Source organism: Oryzias latipes, chromosome 9 (assembly GCF_053564925.1).
Source record: "Oryzias latipes strain Hd-rR chromosome 9, Olatipes_Hd-rR_3.1".
Lineage (NCBI taxonomy): Eukaryota > Metazoa > Chordata > Actinopteri > Beloniformes > Adrianichthyidae > Oryzias > Oryzias latipes.
In genome coordinates, this window is record NC_136245.1 from 35,320,947 (window position 1) to 35,335,962 (window position 15,016).

The following is a 15,016-nucleotide window of genomic DNA, read 5'->3' on the forward strand; positions in this document are numbered from 1 at the left end:
AAAAACCAGAACCTGCAGAACCCGAGCCCATAAGGTGGTGAAGGGGTTCTGTGTGAGAGACTGGACAGAGAAACGCGTGGATACCACTAGAACACCTGTAGGGAGAACATGGTCGGTTCCACAAAGACAAGAGGCATCAGGAGGATGACCTGAAGAACCTTGGAAGAGCGTTTCCATGGCAGCAAAGGGGAACCACTAAGATGTGGTCGTCACTGCAACAGCAAGGAAAGGCGGCATGGATCAGTGAGATCTGGTTAGACTAGAATCTGCAGAAAACAAAAGACGTGGAGAAATAATGGGGTCGTCCTCAAACGACCTGCAGCAGCATGAAGGTGAGGAGAGACGACCAGGAGGTGCAGAGGAGTCTGACAAGACAATACTGTGGGAGGAGCTAGAACAAGCGCATCCGTCATCCTCACCATGACCTCTGACCTTTTGAGAAGGTCATGGAGTAAACACCCTGATGTCTGTTCAACATTCTCTGTTTAGAAACGCACAAAATAAACGGATGTCCTCTTTGCTCCATTTTATTCAGTTTCATTACATTTCGTCAGATCGGCATTTCTTCTTCAAAATGATAAACTAAAGTCTCTGCAAACATAAATGACCTCGCACTGCCATCTGCTGGTGGAGGGCGGGAAGCTATGACGTAAGGCAGTAGGTTGCGCATGAGCAGTGAGCGTGCCGCCATGGCGCCCCTGGATCTGGATAAATACGCAGAAATCGCTAAAGTGTGTAAATACCTCCCGGAGAACGACCTGAAGGTAACGGCGGGTTCGCCTACAGCCCCGGTTTCCCGTGTGTGGGCGTGGCCTCACCTCCAGCCGGCTGTTCGTCGGAGTTTCGGAGCTAGCATTAGCTTGCTGCAGCTAACGGTGCTAGCTTGCTGTTTGGGAGCCGTTATTGCTGCTAAAGGAGCACAGAAGGCTGAGCGTTCGTGGACTTTCCGGCTTCGTAACATTCCGTCCGTTTATTTAAAGCTGGAATCGGACTTTTTACGTTAAAACTGTTTGTTTACGTTCAGAGGAGCTGCCCGATCTGCTGCCTGAAGAAAATGATTCAAAGAGCTCTTCTGACGTCATTGTGTCTATTTACCCCGAAATCTTTAAACATCTGAATGCCTTTAAAGCCAAAGCAAACCCTCTGTTTACTCTCTTCCCAAAACATTGAAGTTACCATGGAGAGTTCCCTTAGTGACGTCACTCTGGGGCGGAGCCGTCGATTATTCCCAGTGTTTTATCTCAGCTTCCGGTTAGGCTCTGAGTAGTTTTGGGGTTTAGGACTGCAGTAGTATCTTATAAAACATTTTCACAACTGAAAGTGTCAATGTTTGATCCGTTTGTCTTTTATGCTTGAAAGAAAGTAATGTGTGAGAAAAAGTTCTGTCCCGTCTTCCTGCACCGATCCGGCGTGTTGCAGATGTTCTGTAAACGATGGCAGCAGTTGTAAACTTTTCCTTCACCCGTCTGAGGCTGACGCCCCTTTCTCTACAGAGATTATGTGACTACGTTTGCGATCTTCTCCTGGAGGAGTCCAACGTCCAACCCGTGTCCACTCCGGTGACGGTGTGCGGCGACATTCACGGACAGGTAAGGCGGTCACCTGCTGCTGCAGCGTCTAGCCTCCGCTGGTCTGACTCTGTCTGTCTCAGTTCTACGACCTCTGCGAGCTGTTCCGGACCGGCGGCCAGGTTCCCGACACCAACTACATCTTCATGGTGAGTTCACGCGGGCTCCTGAGCCTTTGTGGGCGGAGCTCCTGACATGTGCTCTGCAGGGCGACTTCGTGGACAGAGGCTACTACAGCCTGGAGACGTTCACGTACCTGCTGGTGCTCAAGGCCAAGTGGCCCGACCGCATCACGCTTCTGCGTGGAAACCATGAAAGCAGACAGATCACGCAAGTTTACGGCTTCTACGGTGAGGTCAGAGGGATCATCAGCCGCTACGTAACGGATTTGCTGAGGATTTGTTTCTTCTTGCAGATGAGTGTCAGACCAAATATGGGAACGCCAACGCGTGGCGCTACTGCACCAAAGTGTTCGACATGCTAACGGTGGCAGCGGTTCGTACAAACGTTCCTTCTCTGTTTTACGTCCAGAATGAACAGGTCTGAGCTCCTCCTCACCTTCCTCCTCGTCTTCCTCCTCCCAGCTGATGGACGAGCAGGTCCTGTGCGTGCACGGCGGCCTCTCCCCCGACATCAAGACCCTGGACCAGATCCGAACCATCGAGCGGAACCAGGAGATCCCCCACAAAGGAGCCTTCTGTGACCTGGTGTGGTCGGACCCTGAAGACGTGGACACCTGGGCCATCAGCCCCCGAGGAGCCGGATGGCTGTTTGGTGCCAAAGTCACCAACGAGGTACGAGTTTCTGCTCCAGAACCACCGGGTCCACCCTGCTGACCCGAAGAACCAGCACGTCCTTTTCTAAACCTTCAATTGAACAAAATCTGCCTCATAGGGTAAGGCGGGAATCGAACCTAACAACTTCTGATGAGAGGTGTCCCTCTGCCCCACAGCTCCCCGTCAATAATATTTATGATTGATATGAATGCCACAGCAGGCGGCGTGCTGCGGGCGCCACAGCAGGCGGCGTGCTGCGGGCGCCACAGCAGGCGGCGTGCTGCGGGCGCCACAGCAGGCGGCGTGCTGCGGGCGTGAAGCTCACCCTCCCCCTCTTCTGTCCTGCAGTTCGTTCACATCAACAACCTGAAGCTGATCTGCCGCGCCCACCAGCTGGTCCATGAAGGCTACAAGTTCATGTTCGATGAGAAGCTGGTCACCGTGTGGTCGGCGCCCAACTACTGCTACCGCTGCGGCAACATCGCCTCTATCATGGTCTTCAAAGACGCCGCCACCAGAGAACCCAAGCTCTTCAGAGCCGTGCCGGACTCGGAGAGGGTCATCCCGCCCCGGACCACCACGCCGTACTTCCTGTGAGCGCGCTCAGACGGATGACCACGGTCCAGCCTCCGCCGCATGTAGCCGCTCAGAGAAAAGACTCCGCCCACATGCTCCTATTTATTCCTGCGTCTTTGCCGTTAAAGATCTCCTGCTGGTTCTGACCTGCAGCAGATTGATGCTGGCGGCGTCGCCGTTCCACGCCAAACTCGTGCTGCATTCACTGACGCTCTGGCTTTCCAACATCTGGAATCTCTTCATGTGTTTTTAAATAAACGGTCAAAAATGTTTGCAGGTCCTCAAATGTTTGTTTTCTGACACCTGCTGGCCTCTGCAGGTTACTGCAGGTACCAGACGGTCCAGCCTGAAGATGGAACCGAGCAGAACCACATTTAGAACCTTTAGAACTCAGAAACCGAACGTTCCTCCACGTTCCTGCAGCCTCCAAGCCAGGATCTAAAACATTTGGGACTAGAAGTGAAACAGGTTTGTGATAAACGTCTGAAAGTCTTTATGAGGGTTCACATTAGACAGAATACCCCCCCCCCAGGGCTGTGGTGCAGCGGGTCTAGAGGAGGTTGCTGGTTTGAGACCCGACTGGTTTCCTTCTTCCTGACGTTGTTCAGCAGAATCTGAGGATTCCTGTTTCACCTCCTGACTTTGGCTCAAAGCAACTTTCAGAAACCGACGTTCTAGCACAGACAAGAAGCAGAACCGCACAGGGGAGGAGGAACCGTCTTTTGGATCATGACGTGGTTCAGACTCGGGTCTTAAAGTGTTGATTTGTCGGCAGAGCAGAACCTGCAGAGGAAGAGGAACGCTCTTTTCCCCGTGACGCGGGCTGCTCCGGAACATCCTGGTTCCTCTGAGGTGTTCTGGGATCAAACCTGGGGCTCCTTCAGCCGACAGTGGCGGAACTCCGCAGAGGTCCGTTTCAGGAATGAGGGAGGTCCAGCAGGTTGATGTTCCTCTTGAAGATGAGGGAAAACTCCTGGGACAGCAGCTGGTGGAGGCTGACGCCGTCGTGGTAGTACAGCCAGCGCTCGCCGCTCCAATCGTAGCGCTTCGGCCCGCTGCAACAGAGAAGGAACTTCAAGACCGTGTTGCTGGAATGTTCTGTGTCATGTAGAACAAACGCTTTGGACCTACAAAGTTCTGGATGAGTTCTACCCTCAGTCCGGACCATTTAACATCTGTTCATTCAAACCAGACGCCTGACCAAAGCACCGACTAAGTGTTGAAGCCTCTGAACCATCTGAAGCCCGTAAACCCCTCCCCCCACAGGGGCCCAGATAAAGGCCACTCCCCCGTCTTTTTTTTAACCAATCAAAGCTTTCCTTCAACAAAACTACAGTCCAGAACTGATCCTTCTGGACTTCCTGTCCTTAACTTGAATAGGAATCTTAGGGCCCAATCAGGCGCCTTGGGGATCTCTTCGTGATGAACGCCCGTGCAGCGTCCCTCCATCCTGCTGTCGGCTCGTCTCACCTGGTTGGAGAAGAAAGCCAGATCTGTTTGTTGGGCGTCTGTTTATTGATGACATAGGTGCCGTAGTCTCCGCCCACCTTCACCGTCAGAACGCCACTCTGGACACAGAAAGGACCGTTCGGTGTGAGCCTCTGATCCGGTTCTGTTCACTGATCTGGTGGTGGTGTATTTTATGGATTACTGGAGAAGCGTCTGTGTGTGACTCACAGAAAAAAGCACGTCCAGCTCTTCTCCAGCCACGTCCTCATCAGCCAGGTCCTCGAAGAACTCGGCCAGAGCGTCCAGAGTCTCCTCAGCCAGCTTCTCATAGGCGGCTTCAGACAGCCGGCTGTCACACAGAGACAGGGGTCAGCCACTCCACCGGGGGCAGTAGTGAGCCACAGCTACCAAACTTCTGCAGCATCTGCCTTCCTGCCTGCTTTTCTTCTCCTGAACTTAGCAAACTTCAGCCGTCATTTCTGTGGGCGTGTCCAAATTCCAGGGCTGCGTCCTCCAGCGGCCGGCGACGTTGGTGGGTCGGATGTTTACAACTGTGAATTTGGACGAGTTTAACCTTTAGAGAAATTCAGCCGTTACCTTGGCGAATGTCCTGTTGCCTAGCAACCGTGAGTAGTGAACCAGGCATGGAGCTCAAAATCTACCTGGCTTAACTTTTAATCTTGCAGTAAGTCTAAAAATTAGCTCCAAGTCCAGGTTCCGCTTCACAGTCCGCCATTGTTGTCAAAAAATCTCCGGGCTCGGCCGCAATGCATCTTGGGATATGGACAGCATAGAAGGATTCCCCAGACCAATCCTTGAATTTAGAAAAAGGCCGTATCCGTTGGATTTGGACCGCACTTGTCGCGGCGCCGTGACGTAAGCGACTTCAAATGCAGCCAGGAAGAACGCCGCCCTGAGATTTGGACACAGCCGTGGTTTCCACAACCCACCACCATCATCAATACTTTACCGTCCCGTGAGGGACATTTGTCCTGGGCCGAGGAGCCCACAGCTACAACACAGAGCGGAATAAACAACAGCCAGAGGCCGTTCTGGACCGGTACCGTTTGTTCATGGAACCAACACCTTCTTATCTCGGTTGGTTTCATGTTCAGCTGCTCTGAAGCAGATGGCAATAATTCAAAGTCAGAAGACAGAATCTGAGATGGATCACTGAGGATCTCATGACCCAGACGTGTCACGGAACACACAGATGGAGTTTCCCGTGTACCAATGACCTTCATGGCTGATTTCACCGTGTTGCCACTCCTGTTTTGGTTTGGAACAGACACACAGACCGTTTGGATGATGCCTTCAAGTCCTGATGAGTCAAAGGTCCACATCATCGGCCGCTGACACCAAAGAAACTCAGACGTGGTCAAAAGTGCCTCCTTTGGGCCAGACGGGCCCAGAGAGAGTCAGGGTTCCAGTTCAGCAGACGTTCCACCTGTACTCCCAGGTATTTAAAGGAGGTGAGCGTTTCTATGGCGATGATGTTAACGGTTCTCAGAGATCATCTCCTTGGTCTTTTCTCACTGAATGTAAGATGATAGTCGGGGTCGTCTGGAGAGAAATTAGACTCAGTCGGATTTGTGCATAAATTTGGATTTGTGCGTGATTTGTTACTCACATAATCCGTTTTGTGTATAAGTTAAATATAGGAAAATTCTAATGACCGAGCATTCCACTGGTATTTAAACGCAGCACTTACGGACGAATTTGTGAGACGTTAAAACAGTCTCAGGGTAGATCCGTGCGTAACTTTGGCTTCGTGTGTGCGTAACAAGGGATTCGTGCGTGTTTTTTAAAGATGTGTGTGTGTGTAAGTAGTTTCAAGCTGTTGTAATCTTAATTTGTGCATACGTAAATTGCATTTTGTATTTTTTTAACTTATACACAAAACGTATTATGTGAGTAACAAATCACGCACAAATCCTAATTTACGCACAAATCAAGAATTACGCACAAATCCGACTGAGTCTAATTTCTCTCTATAGGGTCGTCTCTGAGCAACGGACTACAAATGTAGCAGTGACTACAAAAGATCCTTTTCTGCTGTGTCATGCTAACATTAGTAACCCTTGTTCTATCCTAGGCACTTTAACGTTGGGAGATGGGTCATCTAGATCAGTGTTTTTCAACCTTTTTTGAGCCACGGCACACTTTAACCTTGACAAAAATCCCGCGGCACACCAGCATCCAAAAAAATAGATAAATAAAATAAAAATAAAAAGTTCAGTCTGTATTGATCTACAGTCCCTCCACAATCTCACATGCATTTTTGTGATAATTGTTGCAGAAAACGCTGGAAGCTGCAGCTGTTTTTCTTAAAGATGTATTAAAGATTAAGTCAAAAGATTCAAAAACTGTTTGATGTGTGTTCGTTGTTTTAAGACGTTAAGAGGAGAGACTCATTGTGCGCTAAGACAGTCACTTTACTGCATCATGGGAGATGTAGTGCCCGTAATCCGCCGACCGCAGAAAGACCAGCGTCTTTGAGCTTCATGGTTTTGTTCTCTTGTTCCACAGTCTGATACCAGATTCTGTGGAAAGCTACACCGCTAAAGACGAGCTTTAGCTGGTATTTTTGTTAGAACAGAGACTTTTTTGCGCTAAATCGAAACAAGGAAGTGAATACTTTAACCACTTCTGATTGGTCAGACTGATGACATGTGATTAAGCCTTCAAGAATGATTGGTGGAGACAGTTAAAGGGGCGGGACTTTTCCTTACACACTTATAGCTGCAGCTAAATCGCGGTATCCCGTCATTCTTATCAAAATGTCTTTAATAGAATCATATAAACACAAAGAAAAAATAATTTTATGATATTTCAAATTCTTAACTTCTCAGTGTTCAGGGCCTGTTTGGATGAACAAAGAGCTGATTTTCTGGAGATGGTAATTGCTTTTAGATCAGTTAATGAGGGCAATTTTTCACGGCACACTTGACCATCTCCCACGGCACACTGGTTGAAAAACACTGGTCTAGATCCACTAGACAGTTGGGTCATCTAGACCCACTAGACAGTGCTCTGAACCTTTTTTCTTCAATGATTTGTGATCTTCACTGGTGTCCATGGATTACATGAAATCTTTCCACCTTTATCCACCTTTGTCATGGTAGGGAGAACACCTCAATGGAAGGGGGGGTCATCTAAGATAGCACAAGGGTTAATAATGATCAATTCTGGCTTTCAATGACCGCAAAGCATTGTGGGATTGGTGGCACTCGTGACCCCTCCCACCACGCAGAGTGACCGCAATTTACCTGACCGGGCCCGGTTCCCCCTGACTCCGCCCCCCGGGGCTCAGGTGAATTCCTCTGGACAACAGCCAGACCGCGTGGGCCGGTCTGGCGGTTCTGTGTCTGCGGGTCGGCGGTTCGATTCCCGCCCAGTCCGGCGCTACGGCGGAAGTCGGGAGCTGGAACAAAGTCGGGATCAGAGTTTGGTTTCAGCTGCACTGTTACGTTAACCGCGGGTTACCTGCTGCCACGTGACCATGCCTCTCCTAGCGGACCGCGGAAACACCTTAGCGGACACGCGCAGCGCGCTGCCGCTCAGGAACATGATGAAGGTGATGAAGGTGAGGCGCAGCAGAGTGTCACCGGCTGCTTCTGCTCTTGTTCGTGGGTTTAAGGGACCCAGAATCCGCCTCACCGCCACCTGCTGGACGGAACCGGAACCGCAACAAAACACAGTAAAGAAAGATCAGATGAATGAGTTTACTACAAAGAAACAGGAAGTGGCATGGCAGGTCAGGACTAAAGACCTTTAGAGTCTTCCTCCAACCGAACAGCCAGAAGCTCCTGACGGGACTCTGCTCCAGGAGGATTTTCCTTCCTGGGGAGGGTGATACTCAGTCATGGGAGCAGAGATGGAGTTTCCTCTTCTGAAAGGCTGCCGGGGTTCTGGTTCTGCATCACCCAACAGTACTATCGGACTCCGGCCCTGTGGTTGAACGTTCATCCCAGCAGCTAGGACTCTGCTGCCCTTTGACCCTCTGAATCAACAGGGGGGGGGGGGCATGTGGGACCCTGAACTTCATCCCAGATCAAACATTCATGTTTGGACTCAGACATGTCTCCATTTAGTAAAGCAGAAAGAGTCTTGCAGCGTCTGCTCCACCGCCACCTGCAGGAGGAGGCGTCTGACCTGCGGGAGGAGGCGTCTGACCTGCGGGAGGAGGAGTCTGACCTGCGGGAGGAGGCGTCTGACCTGCGGGAGGAGGAGTCTGACCTGCGGGAGGAGGAGTCTGACCTGCGGGAGGAGGCGTCTGACCTGCGGGAGGAGGCGTCTGACCTGCGGGAGGAGGAGTCTGACCTGCGGGAGGAGGAGTCTGACCTGCGGGAGGAGGCGTCTGACCTGCGGGAGGAGGCGTCTGACCTGCGGGAGGAGGCGTCTGACCTGCGGGAGGAGGAGTCTGACCTGCGGGAGGAGGAGTCTGACCTGCGGGAGGAGGCGTCTGACCTGCGGGAGGAGGAGTCTGACCTGCGGGAGGAGGCGTCTGACCTGCGGGAGGAGCTGGCCAATCAGCTGCTGCTCTGTGAATGATTGGCGGAGCGCTGAGAGACCTGCTGCCGCCTTCCTGCGGTTTGCAGACGCCATGGCTCAGCTGGTGGAGTGTGTCCCCAACTTCTCCGAGGGTCGAAACCAGCAGGTGAGACGCACCGCCACCCGTCCAGACTCGAGAGGCCCCCCCCTCCTCGCCAAACTCTCTGATGCTTTTCTCTGTGAACCAGTAAGAAACCGTGGAAATGTTCTGATTGGGTCCAGACATCATGTGGGGGGGGGTCCATGAGCGTTCTCATTTCATCTGGATCCTCCAGATTCAGGAACTACAACCGTTAAGGTTCTGCAGGTTGTTGGTTCTGGTTCCTCCGCTGCCAAACTGGGTTCTTGGATCCTCAGGCGTAGCCGAATGTGGAATCAGAACTGAAACTGAGCTGGAGGTAAAGTCCGGCTTCACGTCCAGAACCACTGCAGTTCTTCTCATGTGGGGGTCAGAGATCCCTCCAGACGGAACCAGAAGATCAAGAACCTCATCATTCACTGTAGAACTTCACTGCAGGATTCTGGACTCTAGAATCCTTTCAGGGTTCCTGCCGTGAGTCTGGTGTTGAAGCAGTTCTCCTCCTGTACTCCCTCTGTTCTCCATGTTCTCCTGCTGTTTTCTCAGTCAGATGATTCTAAAAGGCGGAGCTTCAGCACAGATAGAACCATCGTTCTGCTGCAGACGCTCTGATGGGACGGGCTTTGGACTTCTCCGTAACCTTTGACCTTCCTTTCTGGAGCTGCTTTCCCTCCTCTGATCCATCTTAGCGTTCAGGTTTAGCAGAAATTCTGGTTTACCGGACCAACCAGCAGGAAACTTCCTCCTAGAAGGAGGTTGAAATCCAAACTGACGAGCCGGCTCAGCTCACCACTGGTTCTGGTTCTTTCTGCAGCACTGGAGTTTTTTGCGTGTCACCAAAGACTAACGTTCTCTTTTACATAACTAGAACAGCGACCCGGACCGGACCGGTCTTTGGAGGAGCGGGCCTCCTGCTGTGTCTGTGAATGTGTAACACCTGTCAATCATTGCTGGCCGTCTGACCGTCAGTGGACTTCATCCTCTTCAGGTGATCGATGCCATCTCAGCGGCCATTTCCGGCACCGCGGGCTGCAGCCTGCTGGACGTGGACCCCGGCGCCTCCACCAACCGCACCGTCTACACCTTCGTGGGTCCCCCCGATGCAGTGGTAGAGGGGGCGCTGAACGCCGCCCGCCAGGCCTTCAGCCTCATCGACATGACCAAGCACTCAGGTCAGTCTGACCCCCCCGTTCAGGCCGCCGTTGCCCAGCAGGAGGCGCTGAAGCTGTGTTACCTGCTCATCAGGTGAGCATCCGCGGACCGGAGCGCTGGACGTCTGCCCCTTCATCCCCGTCCAGAACGTCACCATGGACGACTGCGTTGGCTGCTCCCGCGCCTTCGGACAGAAGCTGGCGGACATGCTGCACGTTCCAGGTAAGGGGGGGTCCAGCACCAACGCGTTGGTCATTGCCCGGTGTCCAATCACATTTCTCCCTGGTCTTGGGGGTAAATCCGCCTCATCCAGGCGTAGAAACCCAGGCTGAATTTGATCTGCAGCCATTGGCAAGACTCTGAAAGAGACACCAGGATGCTGTTCCACATCTCCTGTGCATGTCTTTGGAGCCAGAACCTCAGAACCCAAAACCCAGCAGTAAAATGAGCCGTGCTGGTTTCTGACCGTCTGTCTCATGGTTCTGATCCAGTTTTTCTTGTGTTCTTCATTTTTCTTTCCAGCTATTGTGACAGAGAGACTCTTTGGATGTTATTGTGATTACGGCCATCAGTCATGATTGGCTTGGACTTCTGGCAGCCTGATGCAATTATTGGCCATAAGCGGCGCCCTCTTGTGTACGGGGGAACGTAGAGCCCCTTCCACCATGGCGTCCTCGACCCTCAATGCCATGTGAAAAAATATACTACAAGTGTTAAAACATCCTTGCAGCCTACAAGTACGGCAGGCTTGAGTGTCAGTGAACTGTGTGGCTGTCTTACCTGTTTCTGGATGAAATGTCTGAAGCAACAGTATTTCTGCTGAGATTTGGTTGACCTTTTGACCTGCTTCCATCAGTCAGTCCGTGGTTTAGGTCGCGGTCAAGAAGTGTTGTACAGATTTGTTGAGTCAAATTTGGTCCTCTGCGTCTTTGTTCAGGTTGGAGCAACTCTTCAAGTCCTCCTCCACCTCCTCCTCCTCCCATTCTCACATTTCTTCTAGCTTTCCATTTTTCAATGATACAGGTGAGCTTACCTGCTGCCTTTTACAGCACACCTGAGTGCTGCGTGTTCAGATCAGCACACGTGTGCTTCCACACCTTGTGGATCCAGTTGTGTTCGTTGGGAGTCCAGCTTTGTAATGAGGAGGAAGTGACCTCACAATCCTGGTCTGTTCAAATGTTTGTGTAGTTCCACTAATGATGTGGAAACAAGCATAACACATTTGAACGGATGAATGAAGAAGCCTTTTCAGTTGGACTCGAATCCTTCCAGAGGAACAACAGGAGGTTGGAAGGAGGTGTAGAACAGAAAGGTTGGCTCCTCCTATGGAGACCATGGACTCGGGGCTTTGAGGCTCCCTGTGGTTCCTCCCAGAGGAGCAGACGTGCCGGTTCTGCTTTGGTTCTGAGGCTCTTTCTCCTCTTAGTTTACCTCTACGGAGAGGCGGCTGGCACGCCGGCAAGGAGGGCGCTCCCGTCTGTGCGTGCTGGAGAGTACGAGGCTCTTCCTGACAAGGTGAGGCTGGGAAACCTGCCGCTTCACGTCTTCAGGCTTCATTCCCGCGTCTTTTCTTAGCTCAGTCGGCAGGAATGGACTCCCGACTTCGGCCCGGCCGCCTTCGTGCCGTCGTGGGGCGCCACGGTGACCGGCGCGCGGAAGTTCCTCATCGCGTACAACGTGAACCTGATCAGCACCAAGGAGCAGGCTCACCGTGTGGCGCTGGACATCCGGGAGCAGGGCCGGGGCCAGAACCAGGTGCATGCTGGGAGTCAACTGCTGTTAACTGTTGTTCTGTACAAGATTCCACAAACTTCAGGAATCTTTCCTGCTGAAGAGATTCCACTGACGGGCTGTCACCATGGCAACAGAGGAGACCTGATTCCCATTGAAGATCTATAAAGGCCCAATAGGGCGCCACCTGCAGTCAGACTGTGGTTATAGCGTAGGTTCATTTTAGGAGCCCTTGGTGGCTCTAGTTCTCTAGTGCCGTCAGTGAGCCCCCCCACATGCAGGGTAAAGGGGTGTGGGGGTTTCTGGACATGGACAACCTCAGGGCTTCCCGTCCATCTCCAGACATCTCTGTGCCGTTGTGTCCGTTATCGTTAGAGCCGTACATCCATGACATGGATAACCTTTCAGTTCTATGTAGATAAAAAGAACAGACTCACAGATGAGACAGAACCAGAACCTTTTGGTAAAGAACGGCTCGGCACTGATGACAGAACCGAAACCAGGTATTCAAAGGCTGCCGAAAGAGGGCGGAGCTTCTGGACGGCTTGACCGTGAGAATGTTATCATGACGTCTGGTGAGTCCAGCGTCAGAAAGCTGCTTCCACCATGACCCAAATCCCACGGTTCAGAACCCAGTCCACCCTGAATCCCATAGAACATCTGTAGAAAGTCTCAACACAGAACTATTTAGAAAGGAGTGGTCCCACATTCCAGCAGACAGCTGTCAGAAACTCCGTCGTGGTGACAGGAAGTGGAAGAGATTGGGTTCTGCTGACCCGCTTCATCCCGCCTGAGTTTAAATGAGAAACTTTTGCAGATAAACTGTTTTCTGACCCAACAGCCAGGCTGCTGGTCTTTCTGGTCATGACTGCAGATGTTTGTGGATAGAAGGAGGTATAGATGAGTGAACTTGCATCTCCTCCTCGTGTCCTCCTCGCTCAGCCCGGCCTGCTGAAGAAGGTCCAGGGGATGGGCTGGTACCTGGAGGAGGCCAACATCGCCCAGGTGTCCACCAACATCCTGGACTATGAGGTGACCCCCCTCCACGCCGTGTATGAGGAGGTCTGCAGGGCAGCAGAGGTGGGTGAGGCGTCAGCATGAGGTGGTCCAGGCTTGGGCCTCAGCTGCTCTGTGCCGTCTAGGAGCTGAGGCTGCCGCTGGTGGGCTCTCAGATCGTGGGTCTGATCCCTTTGAAGGCTCTGCTGGACGCTGCTGACTTCTACATTCACAGAGATCAGCTCTTCATCCTTGAAGAGGAGCACAAAGTCAGACTGGTGAGCACGGAACCGTGTGTGGAGACCCGATGAGCCGCTCCGACTGACAGAACCGCATGTTCTGGCCCGCAGGTGGTCAGTAAACTGGGCCTGGACTCCCTCGGCCCGTTCAACCCCAAGGAGAGGATCATAGAGTGAGTCTGATCGCCCACGCAGGAGCAGAAGGAGCGGGAGCTAAAGGTGCTGCGTCCTACATGCAGGTACATGGTGAAGGGGCAGGAGGAGGGGCAGCTGCGCTCGTTGACCCTGCGGCAGTTTGTTCACAGCGTTGGAGCTCGAACGGCGGCTCCGGGAGGAGGATCGGTCTCTGCTGCCATCGCTGCTCTGGTGGGAAATTCTCAAAGTTCTGACGGCGTCCACATCCAAGTCCTTATCGTCATCTTGCGTTTTACCTGTAGGGGGCGGCGCTGGGGGCCATGGTGGGGCAGATGACCTATGGGAAGAGGCAGTATGAAAACCTGGACGGAGTGATGAGGAAGCTGATTCCTCCTCTTCATCGGGCCATGAACGACTTCCTGCAGATGGTGGACGCCGACGCGTCCGCCTTCAACAGCTACATGGTGAGAACCCAGAACCTTCCCGCACATTCAGGACGACCCGGTCTGACCCAAACGGCTGTCGTGTTTCTGCAGGCGGCTCTGAAGATGCCAAAAAACACGGCGGAGGAAAAGAAACGGTACGGATGTCAGCCAGAAGGTGGCGCTGAAAGCTGCAGCACTTGGAGCCAACGTGTCAGTGGTTTTATGCTCCTCTGCTCCTGTCAGGAGAGAAGACGCCATGCAGGACGGCCTGCAGCAGGCGCTCGCCGTCCCGGAGGCTCTGGCGGAGCGGATCAGCGCCCTCTGGCCTCATCTGAAGGAGATGGTCGTCCATGGAAACATCAGCTGCAAGTCTGACGCTCAGGTGAGAATGATGCTGCAGGCGTGGTTCATGAAGCTCCGCCTCCTCCTCCAACGAGCACTGCAGACATTTTTGCTGAAATTTGAGTCTGGCTTTCAGACAGACTAGAGGCTAGAGTTGATGGATTATGTGCACGTTTCCTGTCCAACATAAATGCCACATAAGCTGTAGAGTCTGCATGCAGACCTTCAGGCCCCCCATGTGTGGAAACCATGAAGGTTCTGACGGTGTGTGCTGTCCAGGTCGCAGCCAAAGCTCTGGAGGCGGCTGCCTTTGGAGCGTACTACAACATCATGACTAACCTCACCGACGTCACCGACGAGGCCTTCAAAGCAGCGGTACGTACGCCCACATCTGCTGGCAGCCTCGCCTCCAGGCAGGCCCTGACCTCCGGTTCTGGTTCTGCAGACACACAGGAGAGCGTCCGCTTTGCTTCAGGAGGCCCGAGACGGCGCTGCTGCTGTCCTCCGCGCCGCTGAGACCAGGACCTGAAAGGCCTGAAGGAACTGCAAATAAAAGCTTCCCTCAAACGCGTCTGTGTGTTTGTAGAGGCAGCAGCCGGACCCACGGGTTCAGGAACCGGGTCAGAACGTCCGAGTGTGCCATTAGACAGCAGGAAAACCGGTATCTGTTGGAAGAGGAGCCATTGGCCAAAACCAAACCGATTAGACCCCAAATGTGAAACGTTTCTTTAACCAGAAAGAGGAATGTTCTTGTTTACAATCAGCTGAAAAACTTAAATCAGTTCCATTTTTAAAAGATTTTATTAACTTTTTAATAGAGAATTAATCTACAAATGTCATTTTAATTCCTCACTGTAACCCTTGTGCTATCCTAGGCACTTTAACGTTGGGAGTGGGGTCATCTAGACCAGTGTTTTTCCACAAGTGTGCCGTGGAAAATTGCCCTCATTAACTGATCTAAAAACATTTCCATCTCCAGGATTTCAGCTCTCTG

At 52.4% G+C, this 15,016-nt stretch overlaps 3 protein-coding genes across 3 annotated transcripts; 2 read left to right on the plus strand and 1 right to left on the minus strand.

The window, feature by feature from the left end:
* Positions 1-437: 437 nt before the first annotated feature.
* Positions 438-3,190, plus strand: LOC101171716 (serine/threonine-protein phosphatase 6 catalytic subunit). Its single transcript, XM_004084354.5, has 7 exons — positions 438-764; positions 1,494-1,589; positions 1,652-1,717; positions 1,777-1,918; positions 1,984-2,063; positions 2,153-2,362; positions 2,693-3,190. Exons 1-7 carry the CDS (start codon positions 669-671, stop codon positions 2,939-2,941), a joined length of 939 nt encoding a protein of 312 aa, XP_004084402.1. The 5' UTR covers positions 438-668; the 3' UTR covers positions 2,942-3,190.
* A 199-nt stretch (positions 3,191-3,389) lies between these two features.
* On the minus strand, positions 3,390-8,041 carry fxn (frataxin). Its single transcript, XM_011492591.4, has 5 exons — positions 7,856-8,041; positions 7,639-7,793; positions 4,598-4,718; positions 4,391-4,488; positions 3,390-3,975 (listed from the first exon to the last, which is right to left on the minus strand). Exons 1-5 carry the CDS (start codon positions 7,937-7,939, stop codon positions 3,837-3,839), a joined length of 597 nt encoding a protein of 198 aa, XP_011490893.1. The 5' UTR covers positions 7,940-8,041; the 3' UTR covers positions 3,390-3,836.
* A 410-nt stretch (positions 8,042-8,451) lies between these two features.
* On the plus strand, positions 8,452-14,589 carry ftcd (formimidoyltransferase cyclodeaminase). Its single transcript, XM_004084353.5, has 14 exons — positions 8,452-9,029; positions 9,991-10,174; positions 10,248-10,376; positions 11,581-11,669; positions 11,730-11,909; positions 12,828-12,965; positions 13,028-13,159; positions 13,232-13,293; positions 13,360-13,486; positions 13,558-13,719; positions 13,792-13,835; positions 13,924-14,062; positions 14,302-14,397; positions 14,468-14,589. Exons 1-14 carry the CDS (start codon positions 8,976-8,978, stop codon positions 14,549-14,551), a joined length of 1,620 nt encoding a protein of 539 aa, XP_004084401.1. The 5' UTR covers positions 8,452-8,975; the 3' UTR covers positions 14,552-14,589.
* The last annotated feature ends 427 nt before the right edge of the window (positions 14,590-15,016 follow it).

Coding starts and splice junctions, on each gene's coding strand:
- LOC101171716 (XM_004084354.5), top strand. CDS start 669: ATGAGCAGTGAGCGTGCCGCCATGGCGCCCCTGGATCTGGATAAATAC. Junction 1,718..1,776: donor ACACCAACTACATCTTCATG/GTGAGTTCACGC, acceptor TGTGCTCTGCAG/GGCGACTTCGTGGACAGAGG. Junction 1,919..1,983: donor GCAAGTTTACGGCTTCTACG/GTGAGGTCAGAG, acceptor TTCTTCTTGCAG/ATGAGTGTCAGACCAAATAT.
- fxn (XM_011492591.4), bottom strand. CDS start 7,939: ATGTTCCTGAGCGGCAGCGCGCTGCGCGTGTCCGCTAAGGTGTTTCCG. Junction 7,794..7,855: donor GCATGGTCACGTGGCAGCAG/GTAACCCGCGGT, acceptor ACTTTGTTCCAG/CTCCCGACTTCCGCCGTAGC. Junction 4,489..4,597: donor AGCTGGACGTGCTTTTTTCT/GTGAGTCACACA, acceptor TTCTGTGTCCAG/AGTGGCGTTCTGACGGTGAA.
- ftcd (XM_004084353.5), top strand. CDS start 8,976: ATGGCTCAGCTGGTGGAGTGTGTCCCCAACTTCTCCGAGGGTCGAAAC. Junction 13,294..13,359: donor CCCAAGGAGAGGATCATAGA/GTGAGTCTGATC, acceptor TCCTACATGCAG/GTACATGGTGAAGGGGCAGG. Junction 13,836..13,923: donor ACGGCGGAGGAAAAGAAACG/GTACGGATGTCA, acceptor TGCTCCTGTCAG/GAGAGAAGACGCCATGCAGG.